Source organism: Haliotis rufescens, unplaced genomic scaffold (genome assembly GCF_023055435.1).
Source record: "Haliotis rufescens isolate VD_foot unplaced genomic scaffold, xgHalRufe1.0.p SCAF_18, whole genome shotgun sequence".
Classification (NCBI taxonomy): Eukaryota; Metazoa; Mollusca; class Gastropoda; order Lepetellida; family Haliotidae; genus Haliotis; species Haliotis rufescens.
In genome coordinates, this window is record NW_025963868.1 from 8,881,397 (window position 1) to 8,905,846 (window position 24,450).

Below are 24,450 nucleotides of genomic sequence, written 5' to 3' on the forward strand. Positions count from 1 at the left end.
GTGAACGCGTAAACTCATGCGTGTATATTTACACCAGGAGCAAATTTGCATCATGTCTGGAGCAGGTGCAAATGTAAATGTAAATTTGCACTGTGTGTATATGTTGCAATGTGAATGTTTATGTTAATGTAAGAGGATGATCTAATTAATATCTGTTCTTTTGCCAACACCAAACAAATTGTCAACAGTTGCCAACTTTTATGTGTATATACAGAGTTGACCGGACGGTGTTTTCTTTTGGTTTCAAGGAGTCAAAACTTTGTGCACAAATTAAATCAAACACATGTTGCTTCACCCGAAAATCTTCGGTGAAGTTACTCTTTTCACACTGCACACTTAGGATTTACAGTTGGCAGTGTCAAGTATGGCACAACAAATGAAAACACGTATATTTTCACTTTTAACTTGCACTACTGATTAGTGTTCAGTGGAACAGTTATTAAAGGTCAGGTTCGATATTTTTTACTTAGTGTGGGACTGTGATCGTTACGGGTAGCCATGTGGTTAATGTGTTCGCTTGTGACACCGAAGGCCTGGTGGGTTCCTTTCCCCTCATGGGTCCAATGTAGCGTTTGAAATAAAATAAAAACAATTGCAGTGTATTGTGACAAATAAATCGACACATAAATTTACAACAGGCCATAAGCACCCATACAAACTTGAAACTACCGGCCAGGGTTAGAAACTAACAGTTTTTGTCCACTAATCCTTATAATGATAACCCTTAAGCAAAACCCTTAAAATGGTCCAATTTCTACTAGTCCTTAGGATACCTTTACTATTTGGGCAGGGGGCGGTCGGGTAGCCTACTGGTTAAAGCGTTCGCTCGTCACGCCGAAGACCCGGGTTCAATTCCCGACATGGGTACAATGTGTGAAGCCCATTCAGGGTTAGAAAGTAACAGTTTTTGTCCACTAATCCTTATAATGATAACATATAGTAAAACCCTCAAAACAGGCCAATTTCTACTAGTCCTTAGGATACCTTTACTTTTGGGCAGTTTGGTAAGGACTACAGGACTAGTGCGAATTTCTAACTCTGCCATTTCTGGTGTCCCCCGCCGTGATATTGCTGGAATATTGCTAATAACGGCGTTAAACCATACTCACTCACCACTACTATTGGGCAGTTTGGTAAGGACTACAGGACTAGTGCCAATTTTTAACACTGCGGGCCTGACACAAGATCTATCTGCCAAGGGCCTGCGGGCAAGCGCCTATTTCAAACACTGGTCCAATGTGTGAAGCCCCTGTCGTGATATTGCTGGAATATTGCTAAAGGCGGCGTGAAACCATTCACTCACTCACTCATTCATTCATTCTTTTGTCACCAAAACAAGTTAGGGTCGGCACCTTAAATTATGGTTGGTCTGATTATTTGAACCACATGTTTTTTAGTCTTTAAAGTTTCTCATTTTGTGAGGAATGTTTGTTTGAAGGTATCCTTATTTTCATATTTCTTTTCACACAAGTCTTATCTACATATTTATTTACCAGCACACCATCAAAGATCTTAACTCTTGTAATATGAGCCACATTCTGAACTTTTTTTTAAACCACAAGAAAGGTGTATTCGGACATAATGCAGCTGAAGGCATCACAGCGCCAACAAAGTAAGGGAAATAACTCCTCCTGTCTTCAGCACCACCACAAAATGAAAACGCTGGTTGTCAAATGACAGTTAGTTTTCTTGGGCATATTCTCTTAATATTTGATAAATAATTTATTTACTTGCACAGGAAGATAGGAATCTTCATGTTTAATGATGTAGATTTGGTAACTGCTGCCAACTCATTGGTTTTAACTGGAAATTTTCGACACATCCTTAACTTTTTCTGAGGCTGTCATGTATTATTCTTTTGCCAAAATTTGGTGAATCCTTCGTGGAAGGGACCATATCCAGTTGTCCGTTATTTTACTGGGATTTCCCCTCAAAACTAATTTGATACAGTATTCATTCTATTTTAGAATTTGAGAGACACAATAGCAGGGTTCATTTTGGACTTGAAAAATGGTGGGGTTTGTACAGGCTTGAAAAGGCCTTGAATTTTATAGTAAAGTCCCCCTTGAAAATAACCAAAATAAAAATAATAATGTGAAAATAACCAAAGTAGCTTGAAAAGCCTTGAATATGTACAAAGTGACATCTTTGTGTACTTGTTTATAAAGTGTGATAGCTTTGTGGGCCAAAGACCATGAAGAATTCATGACGGCCTTAATTTATTTTATTTGTTGGTTGTGGAAATAAACCTTGTTGGAAAATTAGTGTTCCATGTCTTTCTGGACTTGGTGTGTATCTTGTATTGTATCATAAGATACTATTATTGTATCATAAGATACTATTGTTGATACAGACTGTGCTTGTAGTAAGAGGCGACTAACGGGATCGGGTGGTCAGGCTTGCTGACTTGGTTGATGCATGCCATCATATCCCATTTGCGTGGATCGATGCTCATGATATCAGTTGTCTGGTCCAGACTTGACTATTTACAGACCGCCATCATATAAATGGCATGTTGCTAAGTGCGGCGTTAAACAACAAACAAACAAAAAATATAATTGATACACTTATGCGTTGGTGAATTGTGTCATGTTGACATCCCTGTTGAAAATATTTACAATAGTCATTATTTCATTCCGATCATCACAATTCGTGGATTAAAAATATTTTCTGCGTTATTTCTAAAGAGATCAAGGTCAGTTTTCCAAATTAACTGCTGTAAAATGAACTGATTCGATTGTTTTCAAGTTTCGTTTTTACAGAATGACAATATTTTTAAGAAATAAATTTTGGAAAACATATTTTGTGGATATGCCCTTATGATTTTCTGAATCTGAAAACCAAAAAGTTTTAAAAAAGTAGTCTACATTGATAATAGCCTCTTATATTTCCTTAATCAGGCAGACAGCTGCTCCGAAATCAGTGGACTGGTCACGCTGATTGTGTTAATTCCTAGTGTACTGTTATATCCTGTTTGGGATGTATTTGTTTTATACCCCAGTGACCCCTGACCTGATCTATGCTAATTATGTAGTGGCCCCGTGATGTAATGAAAGAACACATTACTATAGACTTTGACTGGACAGCTGAAATTCCTGGCATACTTGTTTGATGAAAGGGCACTGGCTGTGTGGTCTGTGTTGGGTCAGGCAAGGATATTGTTGACCAGGTTCTGATGCAAGGGCTCAATAAACCAGGCTGCCCTTCTGTTCAGACTTTGTTAATTGCTTGTCCATTCAAGGCTGCCATTGTCCAAGCCAGCAGTGATGTAACAATGGTTGTATCCCTGGCAGTTTCACTATAGCGCGGGATTGTTGTGTGTGTATACTGGAAGCAGATAGAGATTTGATGGGTTCCTGAGTTAGTGTCTACATTGTTCATTTTCAAGTACACAAAGTATTTATTGTAATCTCGGTGCCTTTCTTTCGCCGGCAAAATTGACTGTCTTCATTACTAGGACAATCAGCTGTGCTGTGGCATTTTCTTTGGATTGGTTGACAGCAGCTGCGTGGCTTCCTCACTATAAGGACATCAGCTGATCACTGGCCCTGTGTGTCACCTCAGTAATGCTCTGTTAATGACTACATGGCTGCCTCAGTATAAGGACACCAGCTGTTCACTGAACCTTGTGTCACCTTTATGATGTCCTGAAGAAAATGAATACATGGCCACCTCGCTATAAGGCCTTCAGCTGACCACTGAACCATGTGTGATGTTTCTGAAGCTCAGGAGGTGACCAGCTGGTCAGGGCTCGCTGAAGCATGACTGTCTCTGGGCTAGGTGGCCGAAAATAGACACAGGCCCATCCAGATAATTTGATATGGACCTTGGTCCTTCATTCATGGAGATTTTCTCATGAGAACTTTCATTCTGTTTATCAATATATATTGAATGTAAATACTGAGAATTCTTCTGTTTTTTATTTTTTGTATTTCTTATGTTCTAAATGGATCTGCTTCTAATTTCAACCATCGTTATATTGCTGGAATATTGCTAAAAGCGGCATTAAACCTCACTCTGATTTTGAAATCTACTCTAAATATAAGGAAAAAATATTTTTGGTGCATTTCTTCAATTTAATAACTGATACCACAGAATCATCACTTAAAAAGTTGCTGAAAGCAATATGAACTGAAGACTTTCATTCATATGTAACAAACTTCAAAATCAGCCATGTGTCATGTTGCAAATAAGCAGAATCTGAAGTTGAGTGGATGCAGTACCATCCTTCTCATCAGCATTCAGTGGCGGTGGAGATGCTAGCCACCGTTGTGATGTACATCGGTCTCATGCCAGCTGTGTAGCAGGTAGACGAGGGAGAGGACAGGCCCCTAGTACCACAGAGTCCTCAGCTTCCCAAAATAGCTCTCAGCCTTGCTTCATTATATTCACCCTAGACAGATAACAGCTGACGAAGAGCCTTTGTTACATCCGCCCTGATTGGTCAATTATTAATATGGCTGGAGGGGCAGGAATCTGTGAGCCAATTATGGTGTGTGAGAGTTACTGAGAGACGGAGGTTGTGAGTGGTTGAAGCAGCCCCTGTAATCAGGTCAGCCTGAGCTGAGAGAACTGAGGTGGAGGCTGACTGGCTTACTGGCTGTGTTCTCCTACCTACATATCTACATACTGTGTACATGGGGCACCCTAGCAGCCCCTAGCAGCTTCCCTCGGAGACAGGACAGCCTGGTATGTCCATGACACGGCCATCTTGTGTGTGGTGGTCAAAGCTGGCCTATGGAATATAGGCCGACAAGGAGAATGTGAGCAAGTGACGGACGGAGGAGGCTCCATCCCTACTGCTGTATCAGTGAGGGCAGCATGACGAGGCCACGATACATGTACTCCCAAGTGGGTCATCCACCTGACTCGGAAAAAGACTCAGCACAGTGAAGAACTCGGAGATATCACATTGAGGATTTGTGTTCATCCAGCCTGGTCGGAGTCTGGTTTCTGTTGAGGCAACTGTATGGTGTTTTTTGTGTGTGATTGTGTTTAAAAAGTTGATGGCATGTCATTTAGCAGTGAGATCACTTGAAGGGGGAAACTCTCATGACCTGTTGTAGAGAAATTCGGGGGAAGGTCTCAAAAGGTGAAAAGTGGATTTTGTATTTGTGATATCTAGCAACACGTTGAATAACAGTGAGGTATATGCTGTGATATATTGATATACCTGTGGAATACACTGTGGATATATACTGGGTTTTGGAATTTCCAAATCGTGAATTTCTGTGGAGTTTGGTTGTGGATATTCCCGAATGGTACATGAGAAGGAAGCAGCACTCGTTTCGTTGGATATGGAAAGTAACGGATTAGCGGACGATTGCGTTCAGTTTGTGAACAAGACGCTGTGGTTGCAACACGAGCAAGAGGCATATAAGCAGACGATGCGACTCAAACGTTAGTACCATTTCATCTCACAATTTCATGTTAAAATTTCGGGGAGCCTAGTGGTTAAAGCGTTCGCTCGCCACGAGTTCGACCAAGGTTCGATTCCCAACATGGGTACAATGTGCGCAGCCCATTTCTGGTGTCCCCCCCGTGATATTGCTGGAATATTGCTAAAAGCGGCGTAAAACCGTACTCACTCACTCACACATGGTAAAATAATGGGCAAAGGAGGCCCAATTGTCTAAAGTGACGCAATTCGCTGTGTGGAGTTGCGTCCCTTGGTCATGCCAGGAACCTATTATTGTGGGTTCAAATCCTGGTTACCCCCGATTATGTTTCTAAGCCTGTAAGCACCATAGCAGTGCTCACGGGTTTCACCAAAGTGGTGAACGTCTGAGACCTGCATGACTTTAACTTTAAGCTTTCCTCTCACATGACGCTAACACGCCGTGATATAACTGGAATACTGTTCAAAGCGGCTATATACCCAACTCACTCACTCTGGTAAAATTGTTTAGTTAAAGTCAGGTACTTTGTTGTTGTTGGGCTGTTGTGGTTGAATCTTGGAATATTCCAATGTGACAGTGGTTGTCTAGACAACAGGTTTTGAGATTGTCCAGAAACTTAGTGTGGAGTTCTCACAGATATTATTTTGATTAAGATTTTGTTAGTGTTACACATAAAACTCAGAATAGGTCTTCAGCAACCCAGCAAAGGCGACTAACAGGATCGGGTGGTCAGGCTCGTTGACTTGGTTGATGCATGTCATCGATCCTACATTGCGAGGATCGATGCTCATTATATCAATCACTGGATTGTCTGGTCCAGACTTGATTATGTACAGACCGCTGTCATATAGCTGGAATATTGCTGAGTAGGGAATGAAAACCAAAGTTGTAGGTTACACAATCATAGAAGTTTGATTTCGAAACGATACCAAGAGATAATTGATTGGGTTTCCTTTTTGTTACATTAAAGATCTCTATACACATTATACTCCATTTCTTACGAACAGCGATGATAAAACCTCATTTCATTTCACCTCATTGCCAAAGTGTAACTGACAAAAGTAATTTTATTTGTTTTCTAATTTCACTTGGTGTTTTTAAGTAGGCCTTGTTACCTAACTAAAACCTTTAAATGGCCTCATGGTCCTTCCTCAAACCTGCACAACCCCTAGCCTAATGGTCCTTCCTCAAACCTGCACAACCACCAGCCTCATGGTCCTTCCTCAAACCTGCACAACCCCTAGCCTCATGTACCTTCCTCAAACCTGCACAACCCCTAGCCTCATGTACCTTCCTCAAACCTGCACAACCCCTAGCCTCGTGGTTCTTCCTCAAACCTGCACAACCCCCAGCCTCATGGTCCTTCCTCAAACCTGCACAACCCCTAGCCTCATGGTTCTTCCTCAAACCTGCACAACCACCATCCTCATGGTCCTTCCTCAAACCTTTCACAACCCCTAGCCTCGTGGTCCTTCCTCAAACCTTTCACAACCCCCAGCCTCATGGTCCTTCCTCAAACCTGCACAACCCCCAGCCTCGTGGTCCTTCCTCAAACCTTTCACAACCCCTAGCCTCATGTACCTTCCTCAAACCTGCACAACCCCTAGCCTCGTGGTTCTTCCTCAAACCTGCACAACCCCCAGCCTCATGGTCCTTCCTCAAACCTGCACAACCCCTAGCCTCATGGTTCTTCCTCAAACCTGCACAACCACCATCCTCATGGTCCTTCCTCAAACCTTTCACAACCCCTAGCCTCGTGGTCCTTCCTCAAACCTTTCACAACCCCTAGCCTCATGGTCCTTCCTCAAACCTGCACAACCCCTAGCCTCGTGGTTCTTCCTCAAACCTGCACAACCCCTAGCCTCATTGTCCTTCCTCAAACCTGCACAACCCCCAGCCTCATGTACCTTCCTCAAACCTGCACAACCCCTAGCCTTATGGTTCTTCCTCAAACCTGCACAACCCCCAGCCTCATGGTCCTTCCTCAAACCTGCACAACCCCTAGCCTTATGGTTCTTCCTCAAACCTGCACAACCCCTAGCCTTATGGTTCTTCCTCAAACCTGCACAACCCCTAGCCTCATGTACCTTCCTCAAACCTGCACAACCCCCAGCCTCATGGTCCTTCCTCAAACCTGCACAACCCCTAGCCTTATGGTTCTTCCTCAAACCTGCACAACCCCTAGCCTCATGTACCTTCCTCAAACCTGCACAACCCCTAGCCTCATGTACCTTCCTCAAACCTGCACAACCCCTAGCCTTATGGTTCTTCCTCAAACCTGCACAACCCCTAGCCTCGTGGTCCTTCCTCAAACCTGCACAACCCCTAGCCTCATGGTCCTTCCTCAAACCTGCACAACCCCCAGCCTCGTGGTCCTTCCTCAAACCTGCACAACCCCTAGCCTCATGTACCTTCCTCAAACCTGCACAACCCCTAGCCTCATGTACCTTCCTCAAACCTGCACAACCCCCAGCCTCATGTACCTTCCTCAAACCTGCACAACCCCCAGCCTCATGGTCCTTCCTCAAACCTGCACAACCCCCAGCCTCATGTACCTTCCTCAAACCTGCACAACCACCATCCTCATGTACCTTCCTCAAACCTGCACAACCACCAGCCTCATGTACCTTCCTCAAACCTGCACAACCACCATCCTCATGTACCTTCCTCAAACCTGCACAACCACCAGCCTCATGTACCTTCCTCAAACCTGCACAACCACCAGCCTCATGTACCTTCCTCAAACCTGCACAACCCCTAGCCTCGTGGTCCTTCCTCAAACCTTTCACAACCCCTAGCCTCATGGTCCTTCCTCAAACCTGCACAACCCCTAGCCTCATGTACCTTCCTCAAACCTTTCACAACCACCAGCCTCATGTACCTTCCTCAAACCTGCACAACCCCTAGCCTCATGGTCCTTCCTCAAACCTGCACAACCCCCAGCCTCGTGGTCCTTCCTCAAACCTGCACAACCCCCAGCCTCATGGTTCTTCCTCAAACCTGCACAACCCCCAGCCTCATGTACCTTCCTCAAACCTGCACAACCCCTAGCCTCATGTACCTTCCTCAAACCTGCACAACCCCCAGCCTCATGTACCTTCCTCAAACCTGCACAACCCCCAGCCTTATGGTCCTTCCTCAAACCTGCACAACCCCCAGCCTCGTGGTCCTTCCTCAAACCTGCACAACCCCCAGCCTCATGGTTCTTCCTCAAACCTGCACAACCCCCAGCCTCATGGTCCTTCCTCAAACCTGCACAACCCCTAGCCTCATGGTCCTTCCTCAAACCTGCACAACCCCCAGCCTCGTGGTCCTTCCTCAAACCTGCACAACCCCTAGCCTCATGGTTCTTCCTCAAACCTGCACAACCCCCAGCCTCGTGGTCCTTCCTCAAACCTGCACAACCCCTAGCCTCATGGTTCTTCCTCAAACCTGCACAACCCCCAGCCTCGTGGTCCTTCCTCAAACCTGCACAACCCCTAGCCTCATGGTCCTTCCTCAAACCTGCACAACCCCTAGCCTCATGTACCTTCCTCAAACCTGCACAACCCCTAGCCTCATGTACCTTCCTCAAACCTGCACAACCCCCAGCCTCATGGTCCTTCCTCAAACCTGCACAACCCCCAGCCTCATGTACCTTCCTCAAACCTGCACAACCCCTAGCCTTGTGTACCTTCCTCAAACCTGCACAACCCCTAGCCTCGTGGTTCTTCCTCAAACCTTTCACAACCCCTAGCCTCGTGGTCCTTCCTCAAACCTGCACAACCCCTAGCCTCATGGTCCTTCCTCAAACCTGCACAACCCCCAGCCTCGTGGTTCTTCCTCAAACCTGCACAACCCCTAGCCTCGTGGTTCTTCCTCAAACCTGCACAACCCCCAGCCTCGTGGTCCTTCCTCAAACCTGCACAACCCCTAGCCTCGTGGTCCTTCCTCAAACCTGCACAACCCCTAGCCTCATGTACCTTCCTCAAACCTGCACAACCCCTAGCCTCGTGGTCCTTCCTCAAACCTGCACAACCCCTAGCCTCATGTACCTTCCTCAAACCTGCACAACCCCCAGCCTCATGGTCCTTCCTCAAACCTGCACAACCCCCAGCCTCAGATGTGCTTGTGAGGAAGCTGGGTTTAAACATCACACACTGGTAGAATACTATCTAGTTGATAGGTGAAGCCATTGGACCTCCCATCCAAGTTTCAACAGTTTCTCAGACTGCTTCATTCTTCAACACAGTGATGATTCACAGCCAGTGATTTCATCAGGACAATATGCATCAGAAGTTGAAAACATGGGTGTTAACCGTGTAAACAACAAAAGAAACTGGCATTTGTCCTTGTCAACCTGCCCAATAGTACAGGTATCATAACAGGGTTAGAAACTAACAGTTTTTGTCCACTAGTCCTTATAATGATAACAAATATCAAAACCCTTAAAATGGGCCAATTTCTACTAGTCCTTAGGATACCTTTACTATTGGGCAGTTTGGTAAGGACTACAGGACTAGTGCCAATTTCTAACATTGTCATAAGGACTAGTAGAAATTTGCCATTTTGAGTTGTTTTGCTATGTTATCATGAGTACCAGTGGACTAAACATCTTAGTTTTCTGCTGTGTTAATTTTTTGTTGTAAATAGAAAATGACATACCCAGCTTCTCAGGATGCAGAGTTAATGGAAGGATGCTAGCAAACTGCTGCATCCTCCGTAAGTTTGTACCCCAAGAGACCGCCTCCGTGGTCTTGTGGTAGAGCGTCCGCCCGGAGAGCGGAAGGTCCAGGGTTCGATCCCGGGCCGCGTCATACAAAAAGACGTTAAAAGATTGTACTTGTTGTTACCCTGTCTGGCGCTCGGCATTAAGGGGCTAAAACAAGGACTGGTCGGCTCGGAGTCAGTATACTGTGTCTGAGTGGGGTATTCATGTTAAACTGCGGCATGGTATCTCAGTGAGCTAGCACTATAAATCGGCATCAGTCCGGACTAGTACAAGCAGCCACACACACACATACACGTGCATGCACGTCGCTATATAAGTGCAATAATCTTGGACGCGACGTTAAACCCAATTTCACCTCACCTTGTACCCCAAGATGACAGATGTCAATCTCTAATTGTCAGTTCTATTTTATCAGCAATAACTCAATTTCACATATAAATCATCTCCCTGTAATGTCACTTGAGGACGTTTGTCATATCTTCTGATTCCTGCGTTATATGGTACCTGACATTGGTCTGAAATCAGATCTGACCAATCCTATTTGATCAAAAACTGTTGAACACGTGACCTAGATTGTCTTCACGTTAATTGGAATACGGTCAAACTGTCTGCAAGTTTGTCTACTAGGTCATATGAACCCATGATTATATTTGAACTATTTTGGATAGCTATATTCCATGCTAGGATAGTTACTTCCCTGTTAGGTAAGTTATATTCCATGACTAGGGTAGTTATATACCCCGTCTCAGGTAGTTATTCCCTTGCCAGGATAGTTATATACCCTGTTTCAGGTAGTTATTCCCTTGCTAGGATAGTTATATTCCATGACTAGGGTAGTTATTCCCTTGCCAGGATAGTTATATACCCTGTCTCAGGTAGTTATTCCCTTGCTAGGATAGTTATATTCCATGACTAGGGTAGTTATTATTCCCTTGCTAAGATAGTTATATACCCTGTCTCAGGTAGTTATTCCCTTGCTAGGATAGTTATATTCCATGACTAGGGTAGTTATTATTCCCTTGCTAGGATAGTTATATACCCTGTCTCAGGTAGTTATTCCCTTGCTAGGATAGTTATATTTCATGACTAGGGTAGTTATTATTCCCTTGCTAGGATAGTTATATACCCTGTCTCAGGTAGTTATTCCCTTGCTAGGATAGTTATATTCAATGACTAGGGTAGTTATTATTCCCTTGCTAGGATAGTTATATACCCCGTCTCAGGTAGTTATTCCCTTGCCAGGATAGTTATATACCCTGTTTCAGGTAGTTATTCCCTTGCTAGGATAGTTATATTCCATGACTAGGGTAGTTATTATTCCCTTGCCAGGATAGTTATATACCCTGTCTCAGGTAGTTATTCCCTTGCTAGGATAGTTATATTCCATGACTAGGGTAGTTATTATTCCCTTGCTAGGATAGTTATATACCCTGTTTCAGGTAGTTATTCCCTTGCTAGGATAGTTATATTCCATGACTAGGGTAGTTATTATTCCCTTGCTAGGATAGTTATATACCCCGTCTCAGGTAGTTATTCCCTTGCTAGGATAGGTACAGGGCTTAACCTTGAAGGTCTAGGGGACCCCCAATAATATATTTTAAGGGTCCTTGCTTGCAAAATGAGTCCTGTAAAGTGCTGATTGTGTAGTGAGTGTATATTTGATACTGACCGGAATGAATCCTTGATCATGTGGACAGTGGTCATGATTGATGGAGGGGGGGCACGGGTGGCCCAGTCGTCTAAGGCGCTGCGATTCGCTGTGCAGAGTTGCGTCCCTTGGGCACGCTAGAAACTTATGATTGTGTGTTCGAATCCCAGTTTGCCCAGGTTATGTTTCTAGGTTTGTCAGCACCATACCCATGCTCGTGGCTTTCACCGAACTGGTAAATGTCTGAGACCTGCATCACTTCGGGCTTTCCTCCCACATTAAGCTGACACGCCGTGATATAACTGGATAACTGTTAAAAGCGGCATTAAACCCAACTCACTCACTTACTCACATGATTGATAGATAAGATGTTGGACACCCAAAACTGTACCTTATGCAATGTAGGTAAAACGAATATTATTGTGCATCCCTCAGGACGCAGAATGTTTCTTTTTTTCTGCGTCCAATCTCAACCTTCGTGCACACTAAAGCACATTAGTGCGTCACGTACAACCCTGATAAGTGTATTCTATTTATCTGGTTGTCCGTCCAGGATAAATCATTGTTGGGGCAGTTGGTGGTGTAACAGATGTTCTCAGCCCACTTGTTATTTTCAACTTAGCAGGCCTCAAAGTTACCACTAAAACGGTAGCCAATGAGACCTAAATCTCAATTTGTCTACCGTCTAAAATTCAGAGGTGGCCAAATGGCTACCTTGAAAAATATCTTGTGGCGACTAAATTCTATTGCTTCACATCTGTAAACACAAAAATAAATAACAGCTGATCTTGGAAAAAAACATCTGCTGATAATTGTACTCGCAAATAATTCCTCTAAAGTCGACAGTGAACAGAAAATACAAAAATATTAATGTAATTAGTATTTTATTTCAGTTGACAATGCTTATTGGATAAGCAAGGATATACCTACATAATCTAGTAACATAAATTGCATCATTGTTTCGAGTCGTAAGTAAGAAAAGTCAAGAACAGTTTCCACTAATATACAATTCCAAAACTTGTGCAATGACTTGTTCATATTATAATAGTTATTTAATAAAAGATAATTTCAAATGCTTTTGGCATTGACTTCTTGATTTTACCACTGACTACCTGGAACTAAATACTTGTAGTCATATGGCTACTTGGTAAAAATTTGAACTTTGAGGCTGCCCTGTGAATCATGCCATTGAAGGATGTTATGGGTGGATTTAGGAATTCATCAAGTTTGCCAATATTGTTTACAATACACTGGGAAGCTGTAGTCTAAATGTGCACAAAATGTTTAAGAATCGACTTGTTTATGGAGTTATAAACAAAAAAACCATGTGCACACTTTGTAAATCCGCTAAAGCCTATTTAAATCAGTTCTAATAAATAAATAAGTCAACAATAATAACTTGACAGACTGCAGTGCTTATTAAATCATCAACACAAAAAGCTGTAGACGATACTAAATCGGTGACATCATTCCGGCAATAATGCAACACAAGCCCTGCCCACGTTTTTATAAGACAACGAGGAAACCGCAGCCTGCAAGTGGGCGTAGTCTGATATTATTTTTGATTTATTGGAACATAAATGCAAATATGATTACTTGGTTAGCGAAATACCATGAAATCACTTGTTATTTTTATTGGAAACAATTTTTTCATTAGCAATTAGATAAAAATATAAAAATTGTCGTCCTTTTTTCTGCCCTCTCTCTCTCTCTCTCTCTCTCTCTCTCTCTCTCTCTCTCTCTCTCAGTTAGTAGTTCATTCTTTTTAGTTTTAGAATGTAATTGGTTTCATTTATCGTAAATAATCTATGAGACAAAAGGAAATGCTCTAACTTGGAGAGTAGTTGAAATACACCCGCCATTTCATCCCATGCTATACTGGAGCAAAGTGCCCAGAAAGCTTTGATGTCAACCAAACACTACTGGCCTGGGGGCAAATGTATATATATAAACGAATCGAACCATACTGTGGTTAATCTGCCTCTCCTACACCTAATCCCCCTCAAGCCCCAGGGAATTAGATGTGTGCTAGACAAAGAACAGGTCTACTGTAATCTACTTTCACTCCTACGACAATCTCTCTCTGTCCCTCTCTCTCTACAGGTCTACTGTAATCTACTTTCACTCCTACGACTCTACGACTGTCAGTTCAATCCGCTAGCTGTGTCTTTCCAAATGTTAAAAGATGGTAATTTTTGCATTAAATGGCAAGTAAAGTCTCTCTCTCTCTCTTTCTCTCTCTCCCCCTCTCCATCTCTCTCTCCCCCCTCTCCATCTCTCTCTCCCCCTCTCTCTCTCTCTCTCTCTCTTTCTCTCTCTCTCTTTCTCTCTCTCTCTCTCTTTCTCTCTCTCCCCCTCTCCATCTCTCTCTCCCCCCTCTCCATCTCTCTCTCCCTCTCTCTCTCTCTCTTTCTCTCTCTCCCCCTCTCTCTCTCTCTCTCTCTCTCTCTCTCTCTCTCTCTCTCCCCCTCTCCATCTCTCTCTCTCTCTCTCTCTTTCTCTCTCTCCCCCCCTCTCTCTCTCTCTCTCTCTCTCTCTCTCTCTCATACAGTGGGTTTCTTTGTTGGTGTTGGGGGACAATATGTGAGATGGGTCCTTGGTAGTGAGTTAGTGAGTATGGTTTTACTCTGCTTTTATCCTCCTTCATACCCTCTCCCCCAAATTCTTCCCACTTCCCAAGACCATCATACCCTCTCCCATTACCCTGAGGATTCTGCCTCAACCCATTCCACCCCAACTTCCTGCTATTCCCGACATGGGTACAATGTGTGAAGCCCATTTCTGGTGACCCGCCGTGATATTGCTGGAATATTACTAAACACGGCGTAAAATCATACTCACTCACTCACTCACCAAGTTCCTGCTACCATCATCTATCTCCTCCCCCCCCCCCCCCCCCCCCCTGGAATCCCAGTTATGTCACATGTACTCTGACCCCTTGAGATCCAGCTCCTTCATAGCTCTGACCCTCAACCCTAGCCCTGACCCCCAACCATAGCCCCACTGGAATCCCTGTTGCTATGTAAGCAGCCATATGTGTGTCCCATGCTGTGAACAGGTGCCCCCACCCACAGGGCATTGCATGTTGTTACTTGTGCCTGTGTGCCTTGCTTCTAAGAAGTGTATTGTTGCCAGGCCCGTGTGGGTAGTAATGACAAGTCCTTGCTTGCTGTGTGATTACTCAATCACTAGCTGTGTGAAGCTGCCAGGAAGTGGGAGGCTCCACACCCAAAATTCCTTCCAACTCAAACATGCAAGTTATCAATCATAACCTGAAACTGGTCCTGATTTTAAATGACAGCTATACCTTTCAGTGTTTGAAATTCAGAATGAAGTGTAGGGGGCCTGTTCAACCAATGTTAAACCATGTGTGAAGAATTAGTGTTGATGTCAGTTGATATGATAACTTTTGATTTGGCTAGTACGATACGATATGAGTATCATGATACATAGGCATGGGTGAGAATCTTCCGCAGATCAGTGAATTTTAGTGATCACAAATTTGTTACTTTCTCATGGCTTCCCCCTAAACACAGCGTTAGAAATTGGCACTAGTCCTGTAGTCCTTACCAAACTGCCCAATAGTAAAGGCATCCTAAGGACTAAAAGAAATTGGCCTGTTTTGAGGGTTTTGCTATATGTTATCATTATAAGGACTAGTGGACAAAAACTGTTAGTTTCTAACCCTGAAACACCCCCAAATTTTGGACCACGCTCCATTGCAAAGAAGTTTCAGCTGAAAAGGAAAATATCCATTCTCATCCTTATATTTCATCACTGACTTAACTTCATCAAGACAAGTCAAAATTAAGATTTGTATCTTGAAATTAAAATTGAAAAAAAGGCCTATTGGTATCATGTAATGGAGAAATCTTTGAGAAACGGTTGACCCTGGAAGTAGAAGCAAGCCCCAAAGGGTCGAGTTGATTCTGCTTTCAAGATCAACAGATTCAAGTGATTTCTCCAACTTTAACCATGTTCATATGGTTTATCTATAAGTTTGCATAATGACCTCCAGTTAAGTCCCCCGATCCTTTTAGTCGCCTCTTACGACAAGCATAGTGGCCTGTTATGGCAAGCATGGGTTGCTGAAGACATTCATTACAATGAAAAAACATAAAGATACACACTGGAGAAGTGGAAATGTAATGTTTTGTAGTTAATCAGGTGAACATAGTGACTGCAGGAAGGAGACCGAGGTCATTCATTTCATTCTTGTGAGGCCTTCCTGTCTCTGGTATATATTAGTTACCATGCCGACAAATTATTGTCAAAACAGTTGGGGTAGATGTATGTTTTGGAACAAACATGTAATTCATACAGTACATGTCAGGTATCCCATGATTTGAAATGCTCGAGAATTGGCCTCGGACAGTAGAGGTGCGCGATAGTCCTGGATAACAGTATCCCATGATTTGAAATGCTCGAGAATTCGTATCACAACATGTTTGGAAAATACCAGTATACTGCATTTAAAAATCGTGCATATTTTCATCTTTTTGGCAAAGTTTACATAATTGACAATAATTAGATAGATTCCTCATGTACAAAGTGTGAAGCCCATTTCTGGTGTCCCCTGCCATGATATTTATGGAATATTGCTAAAAGCCACGTAAAACCAAACTCGCTCTCTTAAAAAAAGAAGATGAAAACTTGATCAAAAAACCGCGAAATTTATCTTTAAACTGTTTTGTCCACCAAAATAATATTCTAATAAGAGCCCCCTACTTCTAATCTTGAGAGCGCCCTGGGCGCTTATTACGTCGAATACGGTATATTGTAATAAATTGCAATACGAAAGACAGGCCAAATCCCTTCAGTACAGGACAGAACTGATTAAGGCCCCAAGATGGTGTTCGTAGATACTGTTTCCTGACACTAGAACTTTTTCTCAAGTTGCACCATTGCTTTAGCCACCACCCTGTTATTGTTGGTATCACTTGGAAGGTGTGGAAGATGCAGGAACAATTTGAACAACCTTTTCCGTTGTCAGTGGTGATTTGTTTTGCCAAATGTCAAGGTTGAAGTTTCATTGATTTTACCAGAATGGAAGTGGACTAAAGTGTCATACAAGGATAGAGGGAACGTTTTTCTCTCAAATATTTGTGTGGTTCAATGACCTGAAAGAGTGCTCAACTGGAAGTAATCCTATTCCACTGGGCGAGACAGGAAATTCAAGAACTGTGATGCACATTCTATATACCACCATTCAGGTGTAACGTGGTACACATTCTATATACCACTAGTCAGGTATGACGTGATACACATTCTATATACCACTAGTCAGGTATGACGTGTAACACATTCTATATACCACTAGTCAGGTATGACGTGATACACATTCTATATACCACTAGTCAGGTGTAACGTGGTACACATTCTATATACCACTAGTCAGGTATGACGTGTAACACATTCTATATACCACTAGTCAGGTATGACGTGATACACATTCTATATACCATCAGTGAGGTATGACGTGTAACACATTCTATATACCACCAGTCAGGTATGACGTGATACACATTCTATATACCACTAGTCAGGTATGACGTGATACACATTCTATATACCACCAGTCAGGTATGACGTGTAACACATTCTATATACCATCAGTGAGGTATGACGTGTAACACATTCTATATACCACCAGTCAGGTATGACGTGATACACATTCTATATACCATCAGTGAGGTATGACGTGTAACACATTCTATATACCATCAGTCAGGTATGACGTGATACACATTCTATATACCACCAGTGAGGTCTAGCGTGATACACATTCTATATACCATCAGTGAGGTCTAGCGTGATACACATTCTATATACTACCAGTCAGGTATGACGTGATACACATTCTATATACCACCAGTCAGGTCTAGCGTGATACACATTCTATATACTACCAGTCAGGTATGACGTGATACACATTCTATATACCACCAGTCAGGTCTAACGTGATACACATTCTATATACTACCAGTCAGGTATGACGTGATACACATTCTATATACCACCAGTCAGGTCTAACGTGATACACATTCTGTATACTACCAGTCAGGTATGACATGATACACATTCTATATACCACCAGTCAGGTCTAGCGTGATACACATTCTATATACTACCAGTCAGGTATGACGTGATACACATTCTATATACCACCAGTCAGGTCTAACGTGATACACATTCTATATACTACCAGTCAGGTATGACGTGATACACATTCTATATACCACCAGTCAGGTCTAGCGTGATACACATTCTATATACTACCATTCAGGTATGACGTGATACACATTCTATATACCACCAGTCAGGTCTAGCGTGATACACATTCTATATACCACTAGTCAGGTATGACATGATACACATTCTATATACCACCAGTCAGGTCTAGCGTGATACACATTCTATATACCACTAGTCAGGTATGACATGATACACATTCTATATACCACTAGTCAGGTATGACATGATACACATTCTATATACCACTAGTCAGGTATGACATGGCAAGTTTGGGAGTGTGACAGTGATGGGATACGAATATTTATTCATTGGTACTTGCATCATCCCCGGAATGTAAATACCACAATGACAGATTGAGTGATCAACATGACACAAGAATGTTGCAGCATTCGAGTCACTCAACAACTCCGATATCCAGGCGTCAGTTGCCTATACCAGACAATTTTGTTTCAAGCCACTTCAATCCTCTCTTATATGTCTTGTGTTAGCGGCAATTTGGAATTTTGTTACCAAACATTGCCAAACATTGAACCCCAACACAGTGTTTGAAGCCCAGCTCTGGTGTCCCCATGCCCAGACATTGCTGGGTACAGGGTTTGAAATTAACATAATTCTGCCAGTCCGACACTAGTAAATTTTAAGAAGGACTAGTGACATTTCCTTGTGTACTGCCAGTTGGTAGAAGTAGATGGCATCTCTGTAGCGTATAATGTTAACGGTACACCAGTGTTAGATATTGGCACTAGTCCTATAGTCCTTGTCAAACTGGCCAGGGGCTGTCGGGTAGCCTTGTGGTTAAAGCGTTCGCTCGTCAAGCTGAAGACCCGGGTTCGATTCCCGACATGGGTACAATGTGTGAAGCCCATTTGTGGTGTCCCCCGCCGTGAAATTGCTGGAATATTGCTAAAAGTGGCGTAAAACCAAACTCACTCACTCACTCACTCACTCACTCACTCACTCACTCACTCATACTGGCCAATTGTTAAGGTATCATAAGGACAAGTAGAACTTTGCCATTTTTTAGGGTTTGCTCTACAATATCATTATAAGGACTAGTAGACTAATACAGTTAGTTTCTATCGCTGTATACTGTAAATAAAAGTTAATTTCACATCCTGGAATATTGCGTAAATTCTACCTAGTCACTCTCCTCACTATTCTGCCCATCTTGTGGAACACCTTTGTAAAACGATAAGAGTAGGTCAGTCCAAATCCTTTAGTCTAGCTTGCTAGGAATTCTTTTACCTTTATTTCAGTTCATGTCATTCTTAGAAAGATTAAAAGTAAAGAAAATATGTTATAACAGATTTCACAAGGAATCTTATCTTTGAAAAGGTAATATCATTTTGAAAATTACAACTTTCTGAAGAAGCTTATCACATTGATTCATAGATAAACCATGTAACATTTTTTTTTTTAAAGTTGTCATTTATTTTTTGTCAAAAGAGCCTTTTGTCCTCTGCTGTTTTTTTAGAGATCAAGGAAAGTAGACTTCTTTTTTTATCTAGACTTGCTTAGGCTTTCATTAAAAAATAAATTAAAAGCTATAAATTTCAGTCATTGCATAGTACTTATTTATAGGTTGTATGAGAAACTAAATTGAAATTGGTTATCACAAAAGGCCATTTGTCTCCAGCAAAATCACTGCCTATTCCAAATGAAGGTGACACACAGTAAATTAAAACTAACATATACAGCTACTAAGTCAAGTCAAAGAGACTTGTCAGGAGTGGATTCCAAACTCCTAAATGCTGCCACTATATCAGATTCATGAATGAATCCTGCTTAAAGATGTAAGATCTAGAATATGTATAAGGCCAGGCTTTTTTTAATTTTAGGACTACGGATTTTTCAGCCCAAAGTCCAGGTTTGGAGGAGGGGGGGGGGGGGGGGGGGGGGGGGAAGAAAAAGAAAAAGCCAGTGGCATTTTTTTAAAATGCAGAATGCCTCTGGCATACTTTATGAACTTATTCTGTGCTCAAAAGACCGCCATTTGTGACGATAAAGTCCCTTGTAATAATATAAATTCTACCACTTACAACACGGACAATTGTCAAGGGAGGCTATTCATGTTCAGCTTCGGGATCAACAAAGATCAATTATGTATTTCTTTAACTAACTACGCGGCTATTGGCCGGGGGAAAAAAATGGAAATCTGATTTTATAATTATTTTTTTTACATTTTCTCAAAAATTAGAGTCGGCAGGTCCGTAATCTGAAAAATATAAAACACCTGGCCTAAAGAGTACTTATTGTTTCATAGTAATCATACTCATTATTCCGTTGAAGACACAAATAGATCAGATCTCACTAGCGAGATAGTGATGACGTGCCTCCAGCACAGATCCACCACCCCCACACCAACTATCAAGACGATCCTGGTGCATAGCTTAGTGTTTTTTGAAGTCGAAGCCATCATACAATATTAATCAAGATTTCTAAAAATGTATCCTTTGTACAGTTTGGGTCATATTTCTTATGGATTTTGAGACGAGTTTAGTTGACAGTATTTTGAGAAAGTGATGTGCGTCATCAGTTAGTGGATAGGTTTATAGTGTGTGGAGAAGGGGTGACTATTGGTCTGGAAATCACTATTGCGATAACTATTGATATTGAAAGAAACTATTGTGGTAATTATTGATATTGCAAGCAACTATTGCGATAAATTTCAGTGTATCATTTTAGATGGATTTGAGAGTTGAATTAAACCTTGGACTAAAAATGTTAGTTTCTATCGCTGTTTACGTTTAATTGCATGGAAAATCCTACAAATATTTCAGAACACGCTCAAAAGGTAAAGCTAGATGTAGACATGTTTGTAGCGGCTATTTTGGTAGTGAACATGGAGCACTAATTAAAATATTTTTCACGATATTTTACTGACAAAAATGAGTGTCATAAAACAAGTCATAAGTAATTTCTTTTAGCAAGTGTATGGTCTTGTATCAATGGGGCGGTCGGGTAGCCTAGTGGTTAAAGCATTCGCTCGTCACGCCGAAGACCCGGGTTCGATTCCCGACATGGGTACAATGTTTGATAGGCATTACTTAGAAGTTGACGGATGACAAGATAGACACAATATTTTTATGGATATCATGGGTACAATGTGTGAAGCCCATTCCTGGTGTCCCCCGCCGTGATATTGCTGGAATATTGCTAAAAGCGGCGTAAAACCATACTCACTCACTCATCCCAGATGTCTTGTCACCTCTCTGTACCAACTCCATCAGTATTATCTGGTGACTGTCATGTTTACCGCTTCTGATAATAAATGGATATTGATCTGGTTATTCCCAAAGACCAAAGAAGTTTAATAAATGGTGTAATCTGATAGTTCCACCGTGTTCATTGGTTTGTGGTGTATGAGTCATTGCCAGCTCCAACTGTTACTGGCCTACTGTTCGCTTGTATAAGATGCTGGAGTTTGAGGTGCAGAGTTGCCTACCTTTGTGGTGCCAGGATCTGCCAATTGTGGATTTTGACCACACATTACAGGGCTAGAAACTAACAGTTTTCGTCCACTAGTCCTTATAATGATAACATATAGCAAAACCCTTAATAATGGCAATTTTCTTCTAGTCCTTATGATACCTTTACCATTGGGCAGTTTGGCAAGGACTACAGGACTAGTGCCAATTTCTAACGCTGCATTATTCTTGCTGTGTTGAGACCATGTCTGTTCTTGTGGGTTTGATTCATTGACATCGATTCAGTTCCTTCCTCTCAAATTATGGGGCGGTGGGGTTGTCTAGTGTTTAAAGTGTTCGCTCGTCACGCTGAAGACCTGGGTTTGATTCCCCACATGTGTGAAGCCCATTTCTGGTGTTCCCTGCAGTGATATTGCTGGAATAGTGCTAAAAGTGGCATAAAACCATACTCACTCTCAAACTCACCTTTGGGACAACTACCCCGAAAATTGTCCTCAAGATATTTTTCAGTAGAACTTATTATTATCATATATGGATTCTTATTAGCCGGGTTGGACTAGTTGCTCAAGTCTCTGACTGCCAATAGGCCAAACATGATCTTCTATAACCTTTGCTAGTCAGAGCTCCAGATAAGCTTTTGGTGTTGTGGGTATTTTACCCATGCATTTTAAAATCATTGGGTATCAGTAATTCTATCTGGGTATTCAAATTTCTGTTACCCACTAGTTTTTACACATGTGGGTATTTAAGTTCAATATTTAAAAACTCTATTTATCTAGTCCCTGCAAACTGGTGTTGTGTGGGTTCGAGAGCTTCATATGACTCAAAAATCAGGGTTAGAAACTAACATATTTAGTCCACTAGTCCTCATAATGATAACATATAGCAAAACCCTTAAAAATGGCAAATGTCTACTAGTCCTTATGATACCTTAACTATTGGCCAGTTTGGCAAGGACTACAGGACTAGTGCCAATTTCTAACGCTGAAAATACCACGATACGTCTTGTAAAATTCTGTTTGGTCCAGTAAGCTGATTAATAGTCCAAGTAAAACACTAAAATCTACTAAAAATGATGTTCAGCGCCATATTCGGGCTAGTAGACTCAGGCACTATTAAGCCCAGGCTGGCATGATCATAGTGACTGTACTGTTGTTAGAATATGCGTTATCTGCAGCAGCTGTCGTTAACGCCTCCAGATCATACCATGGTTTGCAGTCATCCCAGTGTCAGTCTGCGACTTAAGCACCAGTACAACAAACCTGTGTCTAGTACAGTTATGTTTGGTCTTGTAGTACTAATAATGATATTAATTATAATTATGATAATAATCATATCAAGGATAATAATAATAGCCTAACCAGCCTGACTGTGCCAGGATCACCCAAACCGTCTTTGCTGCAATTTTTATTTTAATCTAGTAATAATAATAATAATAATTCTTGTCTTCACTCGAGGAGAGCTACATAAAGGGGGGCAACTGTCTATTCCCGGCCACTAAAATGCTACATCTTGTGCGACCTGTTGTAGTGTGATTTACATCACGAGACTTTCCTGACTCACTTTTTGTCAAAACATTTAACAAACCAATGATTAATGTATTGTGAGTCTCTGGCTCCTTTTTTTTGGTGCCGTCTAAAAGAGATTTAAAAAATGGCGTTGTTTGATTTAAATGCAATCCTAATTGGTATGTAAACAGTTAAGAGATTCCTGGAAAGGTTTGTCTGTGAGAGCGAGATTGTTGCTGGGCTGTTGATAGTGAGTTTCAGCATGTAGGTCTAATGATGTCTTCCTGATAGTGGCCATCCTGATTATCGGCTGCCTTGTTGACATGGCAACAGAATTCAAAGTGGGATTATACTCTTGCAAGGCAGGAGAATGGCAAAGAATTTGTGTATTTCAATTTTTTATAACAATTTTGAAAGTGTCTTAGTGAGTGAATCTACAAGGTTCTGTGTTCGAAGAATTTTAGGTGTTGCAGCATTGAGTGTTAGAATACATGGTTGTCATATATTGTGTTGTGGGTGTTACATTACATGGTTGTTGGGGGTTAGGGTGTCAGGTGTTAATATAATTTGGGTGTCGGGTGTTATAATACATATTTTACAAGGGTGTCAGGTGTTATAATATATGTCCTACATAGGTGTCAGGTGTTAAATTTTTACATGGGTGTCAGGTGTTATAATACATATTTTACACGGGTGTCAGGTGTTATAATACATATTTTACATGGGTGTCAGGTGTTATAATATATGTCTTACATGGGTGTCAGGTGTTATATTTTTACATGGGTGTCAGGTGTTATAATACATATTTTACACGGGTGTCAGGTGTTATAATACATATTTTACATGGGTGTCAGCCAGGTGTTATAATACATGTCTTACATGGGTGTCAGGTATTGAAATCATCAGAATGTTCTAATCCCATGTGTTGTATCAATTTTTGATGGGATATTCTTCTGTGTCATTACCAAATTTGAAACAAACGTGTAGAATAGTTTGGATGACAATCAGTGAGCGTCAGAGAAAACTAACCCTTTGACACCTGGATGGGCGTCAGAGAAAACTAATGATTTGACACCTGGATGGGCGTCATTGAAAACTAATGATTTGACACCTGGATGGGCGTCAAAGAAAACTAATGATTTGACACCTGGATGGGCGTCAGAGAAAACTAATGATTTGACACCTGGATGGGCGTCATTGAAAACTAATGATTTGACACCTGGATGGGCGTCAGAGAAAACTAATGATTTGACACCTGGATGGGCGTCAGAGAAAACTAATGATTTGACACCTGGATGGGCGTCAGAGAAAACTGATGATTTGACACCTGGATGGGCGTCAGAGAAAACTAATGATTTGACACCTGGATGGGCGTCAGAGAAAACTAACGCTTTGACACCTGGATGGGCGTCAGAGAAAACTAACGCTTTGACACCTGGATGGGCGTCAGAGAAAACTAATGATTTGACACCTGGATGGGCGTCAGAGAAAACTAACGATT

The 24,450-nt window shown here is 41.9% G+C and overlaps 1 protein-coding gene across 4 annotated transcripts in view; it reads left to right on the forward strand.

Annotated features, from left to right (window-relative positions):
• LOC124121792 (dual specificity tyrosine-phosphorylation-regulated kinase 1A-like) overlaps positions 1-24,450 on the forward strand; it is a 107,455-nt gene that overhangs the window by 8,133 nt on the left and 74,872 nt on the right. For 3 of the 4 annotated variants that reach the window (XM_046484860.2, XM_046484861.2, XM_046484865.2), the window contains exon 1: positions 4,550-5,400. The exons of the other annotated variant lie outside the window; for it this stretch is intronic. In XM_046484860.2, coding sequence (XP_046340816.2) covers positions 5,259-5,400 — 142 coding nt within the window. In that variant the 5' untranslated portion in view covers positions 4,550-5,258. Of the gene's footprint in view, positions 1-4,549; positions 5,401-24,450 lie in introns of those variants that run through there. 4 annotated transcript variants of the gene reach the window in all.